The sequence below is a fragment of the Malaclemys terrapin genome, chromosome 1 (genome assembly GCF_027887155.1).
Source record: "Malaclemys terrapin pileata isolate rMalTer1 chromosome 1, rMalTer1.hap1, whole genome shotgun sequence".
In the NCBI taxonomy this organism is placed as follows: Eukaryota; Metazoa; Chordata; order Testudines; family Emydidae; genus Malaclemys; species Malaclemys terrapin.
The window spans coordinates 221277700-221292482 of record NC_071505.1 but is presented as its reverse complement, the minus strand read 5'-3'; the positions used below and the strand labels follow the sequence as shown (position 1 = coordinate 221292482).

The 14783-nt window shown below is 40.2% G+C and overlaps 1 protein-coding gene across 7 annotated transcripts in view; it reads right to left on the bottom strand.

Annotated features, from left to right (window-relative positions):
• Positions 1–14783, bottom strand: part of MID1 (midline 1) — a 335146-nt gene that overhangs the window by 47971 nt on the left and 272392 nt on the right. For all 7 annotated transcript variants that reach the window (XM_054007902.1, XM_054007930.1, XM_054007946.1 and 4 more), the window contains one exon: positions 13716–13811. In XM_054007902.1, the coding sequence (XP_053863877.1) occupies positions 13716–13811 (96 nt within the window). The remainder of the gene's footprint in view (positions 1–13715; positions 13812–14783) is intronic.

Below are 14783 nucleotides of genomic sequence, written 5' to 3'. Positions count from 1 at the left end.
GATGGATATCCCAGAGGCTTTCAGCAATTCCTTTATCCCCAAAGTTTCTTTGTCTTCAAAGTAAGAAAGCTATCCTGGGGGTTTAGCTTTGTATGTCCACCAGGGAGCTGACACCATGCTAACTTTGCAGTCTCCTGTGATTTTTTTTTTCCCCAATGCAAATGATTTTCCTACAATCTCTGATGCAAATAAGTAGCCTATTGTCCCAGTCCCTGATCATGCCTAGTTCAATTTGCAATTGAGACAAAGTGGTGTTTGCCTTTCTCCTTAGTCTGGAAAAATGTTTTGCCTCCTTTTGCAGACTTCAGAACATAAAATCAGTAAGTATCCATAATTTCACATGTAGCATTGTTACATAGATTTCATAGTAATATTAGTGGCCATCATGTTCTTAGTTTTCAATGATATTCCAAGACATGTTTTAAATATTATGACAACAGCATGCAAGTTGCAGTGAGCTGGTCAGGCCAACTGAGTTTTATGGTTACATATCAGGGAACCCCTTGCCATCTGGCACTGTGGTGTTCCTAGGATCATAGTCGTGGCAGGTGTTTGCCCAGGACCTTTAGCAGTCCTTCATTTATTGGAAGGGCAATTCTAGCTGGGCCTGAAGTTGCCAGCATGTCAAACAACTGATGAGATTTTTCTTGTATGACAGACATGTATATTTCTGGTATCTGCGATTCTTATAAAGTAATTTTTGAAATGACAGGAAGTCAACTGGCACTGATAGAGTCACTGCTTCATCGGGTGATGAACAGTAAAAGTCCTTGGATGGTGAGGCAGGATGTTATTGCTGTTTCTCCTCAGGTCCCATATCTGACAATTCTTGGCATTCTCTTCTGCCCAGTGTCAGTGGTCTAGCTAGGGATGCCATTTGTGAGTACAATCTCTGCTTCGTTCTAGAATGGAATGGAGATTGACTCCTGGAAGTGTGTGGGGGTAGATTCGACTAAGCCCAATGAAGTCATGATGGCATGCTATATGGATATGGCTGGCTGGTCTGGCACTGGCTAGTCCAGTGTCATTTCCAGTGTGGTTATGGCTGAGGTCTGTAAGGAAAGCCACTTGGTTCTTTCTGTGGTCTCACCCATGGATCTCAGGAAAGAGGGTTCTCTACTGGAAGGAGGCAAGAACATAGAATCAATAGAATCATAGAATCATAGAATATCAGAGTTGGAAGGGACCTCAAGAGGTCATCTAGTCCAAACCCCTGCTCAAAGCAGGACCAATTCCCAGCTAAATCATCCCAGCCAGGGCTTTGTCAAGCCGGGCCTTAAAAACCTCCAAGGAAGGAGACTCCACCACCTCCCTAGGTAATGCATTCCAATGTTTCACCACCCTCCTAGTGAAATAGTTTTTCCTGATATCCAACCTGGACCTCCCCCACTGCAACTTGAGACCATTGCTCCTTGTTCTGTCATCTGCCACCACTGAGAACAGCCGAGCTCCATCCTCTTTGGAACCCCCCTTCAGGTAGTTGAAGGCTGCTATCAAATCCCCCCTCATTCTTCTCTTCTGCAGACTAAACAATCCCAGTTCCCTCAGCCTCTCCTCATAAGTCATGTGCTCCAGACCCCTAATCATTTTTGTTGCCCTCCGCTGGACTCCTTCCAATTTTTCCACATCCTTCTTGTAGTGTGGGGACCAAAACTGGACACAGTATTCCAGATGAGGCCTCACCAATGTCGAATAAAGGGGAATGATCACGTTCCTCGATCTGCTGGCAATGCCCCTACTTATACAGCCCAAAATGCCGTTAGCCTTCTTGGCAACAAGAGCACATTGTTGACTCATATCCAGCTTCTCGTCATGTGCCACTGTGATAGACAGGAGGAGTAGATTTCCCTTTAGAGGCAGCGCAAAGGTACACTGGGTCTGCACATCAGTACCAGTAATTGTGTCAGAACTGAGGTCCTTCTGGATTCCTCCAGGGACACGTCTGGTGGCAACAATGACACTGCCAATATTGACGCTGACATCAGTACTTGTGCAGTCAGCAGTAGGGAAGTTTCCCTCTGTGAAGAGATGATAGGTGTCTCCTTGTCAATAGCCCTCGACTCCATTTGGGGCTTAGTGGCTTTCTTCCTGGAGGCCATGTGTGGTCTTCCCTCTGCAAAGGCATTGAGCTCTGCCTGCAGTCTCTGACTTAATTCTCAAGGCAGCCTCTCTTGCTGCTGGACTTGGCACCTGCTTCAATGCCAATAGTGTTGGCTTACGAGCAGATGATGGAAAAGAGGAGTCTCAGAGGGGACATGATAACAATTTTCAAGTATATAAAAGGTTGTTACAAGGAGGATGGAGAAAAAGTTGTTCTTCTTAACCTCTGAGGATAGAACAAGAAGCAATAGGCTTAAATTGCAGCAAGGGACGTTTAGGTTGGATATTAAGAAAAAACTTCCTAACTGTCAGGGTGGTTAAGCACTGGAATAAATTGCCTAGGAAGGTTGTGGAATCTTCATCATTGGAGATTTTTAAGAGCAGGTTAGACAAACACCTGTCAGGGATAGTTTAGATAATACTTAGTTCTGTCATGAGTGCAAGGGACTTGACTAGATGACTCTCGAGGTCCCTTCCAGTTCTATGATACTATGTCTTCAGTGCCAATTATGTTGACTTCAGTGCAGGGTGTTTGGTGCCTGGGTCTCCTCCCTGCTGGTTTTGAATGTCACATGTCTACTTGATCATGGTGCTCATGGATTTAAAATTTTTGTCCATCGCCTGGTGTGTTCTGGTACCTGTTTCCTTCAGGCCTGAAGAGACCTTCATTGATTGCTTTTCAGTCAAATATCCTGTGACTTGTGAGTCCTCAAAGCACAACAACAGGCAAATCAGTTATCTTTTGGGTATTTGAAAATGTAGAAAAACATCGAAAAATATTTATAATAAATTTCAATTGGTATTCTATTATTGTTTAACTGTGATTAATTTTTTTATCAAGGTAATTTGATTTGAGATAATTGCTTGAGTTAACAGTGATTAATTGACAGCCTTAATATCTACCATAGATGCTGGTTACACATCATTAAAATAGTCTCGGAGGAAGCTAAATGCTCTGCTACTAAAAGATGCAAAATTTTGTTCCACAGTTGATTCAGTCATTTCTAACTTCAGAAAAGAAAATAAGCACTCAGTTACCTCAGATACCATCTTTCAGGAAGCTCTAAAAGCTACTGTGAGGGATGAATGGATAAAGTATGCCTCTCAAAAGGAGAGAGGCTCAAATTACTAGCTCTCTGGATAAGAAAATAGATGAGTTGCAGAGAAGGGCATAAGACTGACTGAAATAATGAAAACCTCCTAAGTTCTCTAATAAATGCCAAATATAAATATAATGAATGATTATCCAGCCAAATCGAATTTGCCCTCAACAGGGTCAAAGATATTATGAATGGGGAGATAAAGCAGGTAAACTACTTGCGCAAGCTGGAACTAGCCAACAACATTATTTTTTTCTTATTATTACAAGAAGACTCTCGTGCCATCCTTGAACCAATAGATATAAATAATCAATTTAAGCAATTCTATCAAGCCTTATATAAATCAGACAACCAATTTGATTCTAGTCAAGAGACACGACAGGGCTGTCTCCTCTCACCTCTTCTTTCTCATCTCACTCTTGAGCCACTGGCAAAGTATACACATCACAGCATTCAGCCATTGAAGGTATGACTCTAAACTGGAAACAATACAAAATCAGTTTATACGCTGATGACATCTTTGGGAAGAATCCATCCTCATCAATCCCATCATTATTGAATGCAGTTGATGTTTTTTGAAAGATCTCTGGTTTTCATATTAACTTGGCTATATCAACTGCTTGTGATTTATTCCAAAGACCAGATCCTTCTCAGTTTCAACATTTTCTATTTCAAATAAACAAGGAATTAGCTTATTTATTTAAAATTTGTCCTGATCTTCCCAAAATTGTTTCTATAAATATGGACTATAGATTAAAAGAAATTTCCAAGGATGTGGAGAGGAAGCATCCCCCCCTCTATCCTTACTGGGGAGAACAGAAATAGCCAAAATGAAGATCTGTCCCAGGATGACTTATATCATTCACCTATTGCCTTTCAAGCTCTCTCCCTTGCTCTGTGCTTGTATAAATTGCATGAAAAGCCTATTTATATGAGATTAAAAAAAACAGCCATGCTTGTCACACAAGACACTTTAAAAATCCTGGGAAACTGGAGGTATGGGGTTGCCAGATCTGGATCTCTATGATGTGTCATATTGTAGGATGGTTTCCCTTCAGTAGTTCTATACAAACATTAGCCTGGTTTGAGATTAAAAAAAGCTTAGCTATGCCACATGGTTCCCTTTTATATACTTTAAGAGGCTACTGAAACCCTTACGGGAAAATCCAATCTTTACAGCTACACGGGGAATCCTGCAATGTGTTAAAATGATTATCACATCCAATCTTACTAATTTGCTTCTTGTACCACTATGGGATAACCTGTGTCTTAGGATCGAGGCCAACTCCATGCTTAAGACATAATCCAAGATGATAAACTGGCCTCCTTCGATTTACATATACAACAAATATCAGCTACTGTTATCTCACAATTCCTTCTTTCAGGGGCTATGCTCAAGGATTCATGCAAGGATAGGGGACAATTGGTCTGCTTCAACTCTCACCTCAAGAATAACATGTTAAGAAATATGGAAATACAAGTTACTTTGTAGGAATTACTCATAGGTGGCTTAATGCTTGGCATTACCCTCTCAATCTCAGTTTCAAAGAAAAATGGGAAAAATCTTGGCCTTACTATCTCAACAGAAACCTGGCAGGATATCTGGCTTAATGTGAAAGATACTTCAAGCTCAGAACATTAAGGCCTGATTAGCAACAGGCAGTGAATGCTGGAGGTGCAAACAGCCCCATGCCAACCTTTCACACATCTTCTATACCTGTCAAAAATGCATGTGTTCTGGAACACTATATTCAGTGCTCTTTTGAAAACTTTAAATGTTGCTATTTTTCTTTCTCCAAGCCTGTGTATTTTAGGGGTGCTGGATGAGTTGGTATTACTAGCTAACATTAGAAAAGGATTGCCGTAACTATTTTAGTGGCCAAAAGAGTGAATTTGACAAAATGGAAATCTGCAATTCCTCCCTCAGACACAGACTGGCTTAGTGAGCTCTCTACTTCTGCATTAATGGAAAAGATGACTGTCTAGTAGAAATGTTTCTGGAAGAAGGTAGACTTCACACAGGACTACAGAGTTTGTTTTTGAAACTATTTATTTGCTTTACTACAAGAAGGAGTACTGTGCTTGCCTGGGACAGGCCTAAGGGGCCTAATGATACTGTTGCAGGGTGTGTGGGGGGAACTGCCTCAATAAACTCTGTGGACTTCTGTACCCTGCTTGAGAATACCCTGTGATTTGTCTTGGACCTTGAAGAGTGTGGTCACCCACAGGTATTTTTGCCCATTTTTTGTTGTTGTTGAGGTTTAAGCAACCACAAACTTCGGATGTTTACTGCCTAGTAATTCATTTGTGAGCTGAATACAAATATCTTATTTGAGAGACACACAGTAACAGCAAACTCTGTACTAACATGATTCCTAAAACAAAGATAGAGCATGTTCATAATTCATCTGAACAACAATAATGGAGAAAGTACCTATCGCTCATTAACAACTGTCTTAGGAAACAAATGCCGTAAACCCTTCCTTAAGGGTTTGTGCACAGCTTAAAGAGATCACTAATTACTCTCACCAACAGTAACTCAATTTCCATCAAGTCATTTATTCCTGCTCATCCACCAAAATATACATATCTCAATTCCTTCTATGACTTAAAGAAAGAAAGTGAGAAAGACGCTGAGTAATTGCTTATAATTAAAAGGGGATGGGGGAGGGAGGAAACATATTTTTGTAGCTGTTAGCAGCTACCTTAGTTTTAATAATAAAGTAAAACATTTAGTATTTGTTCACTGCTTTATAAGAAAATCAGAAAAAGGATTAGAGGAAAGAGAAACCAGCTGAAATGATACATGCAATTCTTAAGAAACATTACTTGATCTGGTCAGGTATTTTCTATATATAAAAAAAACCCCTAACCAATATCTAATAATTTTACTGAAATTTTTCAGTTTTTGGTTGGGAAGATCAAAACAAAATATTCATGTCAGATCAACCTAAATCAACACATCTTGGTTTGCTTGACCGAAATGAACTGTTTCATTTTGGGTCAGTTTGACATTAATACGTGCTCATGCCTCAGGGAAGCAGTAGTTCATGTGCATTATGCCTCTACCATCCTCTCTGGGCTGGGCTCTCTGGCTGGACTATGCCTCCCATGATATATCACAATCCCAACCTCTGGCTGAACCAGCATGGGAATCACAAAGACAAGGGGGAATTAGCAGGAGTTTGCACATCTAAATCCCTAGTCCAGGCCTGGGTCATGTCTCACCAGAAACTTTCTATTTTCCAGCTTTTTCTCTTATGTCTCCCCATAACACTGGTGTAAAAGTAATCTTCCCATCACTCCAACTATGCCACCACTTTTCTTAAATTCTGTCACTGGCTTCCTGTGTCCAAGAGAAGCTCCTTTCCCTCTCGTGATGAGCCTAATAAACTCACTCCTACCTTCTTTTTTCCTACTCCCTCACTGCCTCCCAAGTATGATTTTCCCCCCACCAATATAATGGTAGATAATCAACTCTCACCTCAAATTCCATTACTGAATGATGTGTTGCGAGGGATGAACTCTGTGTATTATTTTATCTATTTTTTCTATTGTACTGGGTATTATGCAAATATATTCAGCATACGTAAACATAATCCGAAGTAGGTACCTTATTATAAACAGCATATGTCAGAACTCTGATGATAAAGAGGGGCTGCTTTACTAAAGTACTTATCAACATGTTCTGTAGACAGGATTTCTACCTAAACCTTCCTACGAGCTGAGAAGCAGAGAAGACTACAGCTAATCTGAGATCTGAATGCAGTGCTCCCAAGTTTCAGTTTGTGAATGAGAAATAAAAGGAACTGGCACGATGCCAGCTCATGAAGACACAGTATGCATTATTTTTATTGCCATGAACAGAGCCTTTTTATTGCTTAAGAGTCCTCAGGGGAGCACCCTGCCAGCATAGTTCTAATTTTTCCTAGACCACAAACAAGGGGAATTCTAAACGTATTTCATGGAAAAAAGAAGGGAGACATACTTTGCTGTACATCTCAAAGAAGCTCTTTGATTAAGTGGCTGAAGTCTGACAAGATATTTGAATTTTCATTATTTTAACTACATTTATTTTCCTATGCTATCCTGTACCTCAGTCCCTGAATTGTGACTTTCCATCAGGCCCTTTCTTTGGATCAGGGGACTGCAGGATTTCCACAGTGCTTGCCATCTTTCCTCCCTATCTTTTGCTCTGCTATTGTTACACTGATATAGAGAGGCATCTGACCTGTATCATAGTGGCAGTATCTGTGCTGTCAGAGTTAAGGGCCCATCATTATTCCCCCTTGTTTTTTCAGGGGTTTATATAACTTGACCATTAAGACCACTCTGACACACACACACACAATCACTTTTGACTGTGGCCTTGTCTGCTGAGTTTAAGCCTGCAGCAAGATTTTTATAGCTGAGTTAGAATCCAAACATTTCCATTATAAACAGCACACAGTGAGTGCAGCAGTTCCAGAGTTATACAAATATGTAAAAATGCCCCTCCCTCCCTTATATAACCAAAGAATGATTTTTGACTGGAAAAAACAAAAATAAATTTTGCAATAGCATCCATAAATCTTGCCTATTACATTTGGTAGATTAAAAACAATGGTTAAGACACAGATGTTACAATGTTGTCTACAGGCCAAACCTATATTCCCCCCTCACAGCTCATTGTTCAGATTCTTCTGCAGCTGTGTTCTAATTACATTAGTGCATAACAGACCGGAACAGCTTCAGTCTATTGAGTAAATAATAAATGTTTTAACAAATTTCTGAAAACATATGTCAGGTAATGACAAGCTTAGATCCAGGAAACAGGTAACAGTCCAAGGGTGAAGCCAGAGTCAGGGTCGAGGAGCCAAACCAAAAGTCAGAACTGGAGTCAGAAGCCAAATGGTACACACTGAGCAGTCTCTGTGCGGTTGCTGCAAGGTTCAAGTAGCAAACTGCTGGTTCCCCTGCCCAATTAGGAAGTACAACCATTTGGGGGGAGAGGGGAAAGATTCATTGGGTCCAAGTGAACATGCTGGGTTGCCTAATCAGTTTGGGAGCCAGCTGTGCCCCTAACACCAGTTTCTCCTGAAAAGCAGAGAAAATCTTTCATGGGACACCTGCCTTTTGGATTCCTGGAAAGGTGAGGAATGAAAAACAAGAGGGTGCAGAATGAGTTAAAAATAACCGGTGGGATGAATCAGAAAAGCGAGTGAAACCAGCTATAAATCAGAGTGTGTGTGTAACCAAACAACTCTTCCCAGAAAAGACTCTGTGTGTGTATGTGCACGTGCATAGAGGATCATGCAATACATTACATTTACCATGTGTGACCCCAAATGGGAATAGTGACATGCGTAAAGTTAATAATGTGCTTAAGTGTTTGCAGAATCAGGGCTTATATCATCATATTATAGATCAGTGGTTCTCAAACTTTCATACTGGTGACCCCTTTCACATAGCAAGCCTCTGAGTGCGACCCCCTTATAAATGAAAAACACTTTCTATATATTTAACACCACTATAAATGCTGGAGGCAAAGCGGGGTTTGGGGTGGAGGCTGACAGCTCACGACCCCCCACGTAATAACCTCGCAACCCCCTGACCCCCAGTCTGAGAACCCCTCTAATAGATGAAAACTACTTTTTTGGTAGCTCTGCCTCATTCCCCTCCCAATCCCCACCAAAATTATATTGATTTTTTAAAATTGTCTTCTGACCTTTTTATTAATTTGGAGCCAAATTCTGCTTGCCTTACTCATGTGAGTATTCACATTGAAGTCACCAGGGTTACCCATGTCAATTAGGAGTAAAATGCATCTCTGGGTTTTTGTTTTTAAAGTAATGCTTAAGTCATAGGGTGAACTGGATTTGTTCCTTAGTACGGTTAAGTCATCAGTTCTTTTGTCTCGAGAGGTATACTCTAAATAGGGTGACCAGATAGCAAACATGAGAAATCAGGGTGGGGGTAATAGGCACCTATATGAGACAAAGCCCTGAATATCAGGACTGTCCCTATAAAATAGGGACATTTGGTCACCCTAACTCTAAATAATGCATCAATGGTGAAATCAGTTGCTGGGGAGTTAAACTTTGTAATGAGTAGCAGAACCAGTGAACATTTGGGTTCATTGACATCACTTCACTGGATGATAAACACAGGCAATGTATAAAACATTTACAACATATCTCCCCTATAGACGAGGTAATTTTTTTTTTCTTTTTTTTACAGAAGGCCCATAGCCAATTTTCATTTTGTCAGAATCATCAGGTCTGCCACATACCAAAAGCAAAACTAGAAGGACCACCCTATTCATGTTTGGTTACACACCTCTACCCAGATATAACGCGACCCAATATAACACGAATTCGGATATAATGCGGTAAAGCGGTGCTCCAGGGAGGCGGGGATGCGCACTCCAGCGGATCAAAGCAAGTTCGATATAATGCGGTTTCACCTATAACGCGGTAAGATTTTTTGGCTCCCGAGGACAGCGTTATATCGAGGTAGAGGTGTATTTAATTTTTCTTGTAACATTTAACAAACTTTCTTTTGAGGACCAAAATGCTCTGCTAAGATGTTAAGCTTTATTATTATTTTATAAGATCAAATGAAGAGTAGTTTAAATAAGCTTTTTAGCCTGTGCACATCTTAATAAACTCTGAAACCGAAAATCAAAGAACAGTAGTTTTTCTCCCTTTTGGGTGCTGGAACTAAGGGTGCTGGGGGTGAGGAAGCACCCCCTTGCTTGAAGAGGTTTCCATCATATACAGGGTTTACAGCTTTGTTCAATGGCTTTCAACACCTCCACTATACAAATTGTTCCAATGCCACTGTCTCCCTTCCTTGTTTTTGGATATATATTTTTGCACAAGATATATCCTTAAGATATATAAGGCTTATCTTATTTAAAGTAACTGTGTGTTTAACAAAATCCTAAGGCAACAGTAAGACTACAAAATTAAAACACAATTAGGCAATAGTGAATTTATTATACAGCAGCAACTCTTACAGTGCATTGGGCATGTAGTACAGTATATCTGTGTATATTTTACAGAATACATTTTACACCATTATCAGTAATATATGAAACCAGAAAAACTGAAAGAGAAAATGCTAAGGCCCCAATCCTGTAAACACTTCAAACATATGAGTGTCATATTGCAGGTTCAGGTTGTCTAAGCCTGGAGCAGTAGAATCAGACAAGAAATATGGCAAAATTAACATTGCTAGTAGAACCTTACATTTTTCCTTTCCTGACTTTTTTGTCATTTTAACTTTGTAACATTAATGTTGCATTAACAAAAGGTTTGTTTCACTTGACTTTTGTACTTTTATAATTTATTTTTATTTAAAAGAAAGAGACAAAAAGCAATTGCCTGTGCTCAAAAAATTGTATAGATGGACTCAGGATCAAGTTTTTATCTGGATCCAGATCTCAACTTCTCAAGGTTAGGGTGTTCAGCTCTAAAGTTTTAGTTGTTGTCACAGTTCTGGGCAACTGCACCTATATTCCTCCCTCCTCCCTACACACACACAAATGGTACACCAAGGGGACCCACTCTGAGGCTTCCAGCTCCCCGGCCATCACCTCTCTTGGGCAGAGACATGCATCTCTTCCTCCTGACTGGGATATTTCCAAGCTGAACAGTTCCTGGCAATCACTGTGTTGTTCACAGCAGAGACAGGTTGCCAAAGCAGTCCTACTTCCTTTCTCTTCAGAGACAGCTAACAGTGTGACTGCCCACAGTTATAATTACCACAAAGCTCTTTTTATGCATGCCTATTTTATTCTTAACGTAAAAGCATTAGGGAGAAAACAATAAAAAAAACAATAACCTTCATGCATGCAAATAAGGTGACCAGACAGCACCAGGACCCTAACATGGACTCTGGCAGGAGCAGTCCTTCAACACCTCACCCAAGAGGTTTCTTTATGGTTACCAGTTAATCACTGAGCTTCAGCTCAGAACAAGCACCCACTCCCATGGGGTCTCAATAGGTCTAGTGCTTACAACTCTACCCTAAGGACTGGGGCTCTGCATGGACCAGGGGTCCTGTCAATTTGCTGGATCAGAAAGAAGGCTCAGAGTCAATTTACTAACAGGCTATTTATCCAAAAATCCTTTCCTGGGCTGTTGGTTTCTGGAGAATCCAGTTTGAACTAGCATATGTGAACCTCTACAGGGGGTGGCTTCAAAGAGGTCGATAACCAGAGGAATTACATTACCATCCCCCTCCTTCAAGAGAAGTTACATACAATTCCACAAGAACACATATACGACTACATTTTAAAACCAAGGATCCTAAAGGTATTAAACCTAATTCAGAAGGGTTTATCCTAATTCAATAAAATTTATTTTTATTCCATAAGGTTTGTCCCAGATGTTGCAAGTCTGTCACAGTTGAGTCCTTTATGATGAACAGGGACAGCTGTTAAGTTAATAGCCAGATACAAAATTGTCGAAATTTCAGTGGTGCTTGGATCCAGGATTGTGATTCAGGCACATCTCTTAATATTGAGCTAATTTATATGCTAATTAGATGAACTGGCTGGGGAAGGAATGAGTTCTCAACTTTGCGCTGCTGCTTTTTGTCTGGAGAGAATTGTTTGTAAAATTGAGATCAAGGGACAGCAGCACATCTGTTTGCAGTGTGGCAGCTGTATCTTTACAGTGTAATGAGTTTGTTTAAAAAAAAAACTATGAAAGCTTAGAATTTGTAACATATTAAAGAACACAGAGAAAACTGAGGTCTGGTCTACACTACAGACCTTATATAACTATGTCGCTCAGGGGTGTGAAAAATCCATACCCCTGCGAGACGTAGTTACACCGACCTAACTCCCTGTGTAGACAGTGCTATGTTGGCAGGAGAGCTTCTCCCATTGACATAGCTACTGCCTCACTGGATTAACTAGGCTTATGGGAGAGCTCTCTCCCATCAGCTTAGAACAGGGGTCGGCAACCTTTCAGAAGTGGTGTGCTGAGTCTTCATTTATTCACTCTAATTTAAGGTTTCGCGTGCCAGTAATACATGTTAACGTTTTTAGAAGGTCTCTTTCTATAAGTCTATAATATATAACTAAACTATTGTTGTATGTAAAGTAAATAAGGTTTTTAAAATGTTTAGGAAGCTTCATCTAAAATTAAATTAAAATGCAGAGTCCCCCAGACTGGTGGCCAGGACCCAGGGCAGTGTGAGTGCCACTGAAAATCAGCTCATGTGCCGCCTTCGGCACGCGTGCCATAGGTTGCCTACCCCTGGCTTAGAGCATCTTCATTAAAGCGCTACAGCTGTGCTGCTGCATTGGTGTAGCTACACCGATGCAACGTTTTAAGCATAGACTTTCCCTGAAGACCGACCCTAAAATATGCAGGGTCCATCCACATTTTGGGTAGTGCTGGTTGTAGTTCCCCTGATGGAGAGGAGGTCTTGTGTCACCCTAATCTCATTCCCATTAGGAAAATTTTCTACCAGAGTTAAACATGTGAAACAAGAAGTGATGTACCTTGTCTTGGTTTCCAAGATAGAACCAAATACCACAGCAGATACTGAGGCCCAACCCAACAAGATACTTAGCATATGCATATAGGACTACTCAATAGCCATAGTCACTTGCTTAAAGTTAGGCACAAGCTTGGATACCTTGCTGAATCGAAGCCTATGGAAAAAAGATAGATGCCACATCTACATACCAGAAAAGACCAAAATCAAACCAAGAATAAAATATCCTATGAGAAACTCCTATAGAATTGTATAGGGATGAAACCAACAGGATTCTATAGGTGTTACTCTAAAACCCTGCAGCATTTAATAATGAATAGTATCTTTCCATAGACTTTGGTAACTATCTTATAGAATTCTACCAAGGTAATTTCTATTAGATTCTAAAAGTTGTTTTAAAGATTCTGTAGAAAGGCTATCCTTCTCTACAGGAATTTTCCATAGTGTAATATTGGTGAATAAAGCAGATTTCCCTTAGATTGCTATATGTGTAGGAAATGTTCTAAATCCCAATATTGTGAAACCTGTTCTGTACAATACAATTAATATTTAATACAAATAATCTGAATAACACTGAGTTGCCATAGGAATAAAAATGTAGTCAGAAGCTAAATGGCCCTGTATAAAATATTATCATAAGATAGAACTGCAGCTCCCATTGGCTGAGAACAGGGAATTGCGGCCAATGGGAGCTTCGGGGGAGGTACCCGCAGGTGAAGGCAGCGCATGGAGCCCTCTTCCCGCCTCCCCTCCCCCAATGACCGCAGGGACGTGGTGCCAGACGCTTCCGGAAACGACACGGGGCCTGGGCAGGCAGGAAGCCCCCGGGGCTGGCAATCCCGCGGGCCAGATCCAAAGCCCCAACGGGCCAGATCCGGGCCGCGGGATGTAGTTTGCCCACCCCTGTTCTAGGAAGTTACTCTACAATTCCTAGAAGCTGAGGATTTCTGAAGTGCACAGGTACTGGCTGTAAATACATGTTTCAGGTATCAAGTATTTCAAGCATAGCTCAATACTCACTTCCACATGTTGGCAGGTTTGAATGAGTTTAGCCAAGAGAGTTTCCAGTTCAGTATTCCTCTTAATAAGGTTTGTGAGGTTATTCTCCAAATTTTGCTGTTTAAAAGAAAGAAAAGAACATTTTAGTTTTCTGCAGAATTTAGGATTTCAGGCAAATACATGGAAAACTGTTATACTTTCAGGGCCTTATATTAAGTTTGTAGATATGTACATGTGGCTTTCTTATTTATCTGTATTACCAGATGTTTTGAGCAGGCACATGGTAAGGAAAGTGCCTAGTTAGCCATCTACTTGCACATTCAGTATCTGGTAGTGCATGTGCAAAGTGTGCATGCCCTTCTTATAAACTTATTGGAATTCACAAATTTTTAACCAAAACTGTAATTGATTTAATATCAGCTAAAGATAGTTGTCAAGATCTTCAATAGATCTATATTTTTCTTTCGCCATTTTAAATACATCTCTTATAACCATGAAAATGAAATATCATCCCTTACCAATTTTATTTTTCCCAATTGTTTTTGAGAAAGACAGTATTAGACACTTTATTAAAAGCCTAATATAATGTATACTTTGTTCCCTTTGCCTGCTAACTTTGTAATTCTATCAGGGACAGCAATCAATTTGACTAAGAAGATTTCTTCTTTATAATCCCACGAGGCTTATTGCTTATGGCTCTTTATCCTCATGTTTATGGCTGAAATAAATATCAGTGTTGCCAATTCCTGTTTTTATCATGGTTCTCATAATATCTGAAATTTTATTTAAAGCCTAGCTCCCGAAGACAAGTGAATACGAGAGAGTCTGAGCTTTAATTAAAAAAAAAAAACCCACTATGTTTTTATCCTTGCTGGTTGTGGAGAACAGCTTAAAAATGTGGCCCTAACGCACTTTAAAAGTTCAAAAGCCAGAAAACAAATAAAAAGACCCCAAATCATTATTTTTAAATCTCATGACTTTTGTGAGCCTCATGATTTTTGGACATTTAGCGCTGGCAATACTAAGGACTGTTTGCATGAGTAAAACGCTGATCTACACACACATTTGCATCAAAATAACGAAATTGGT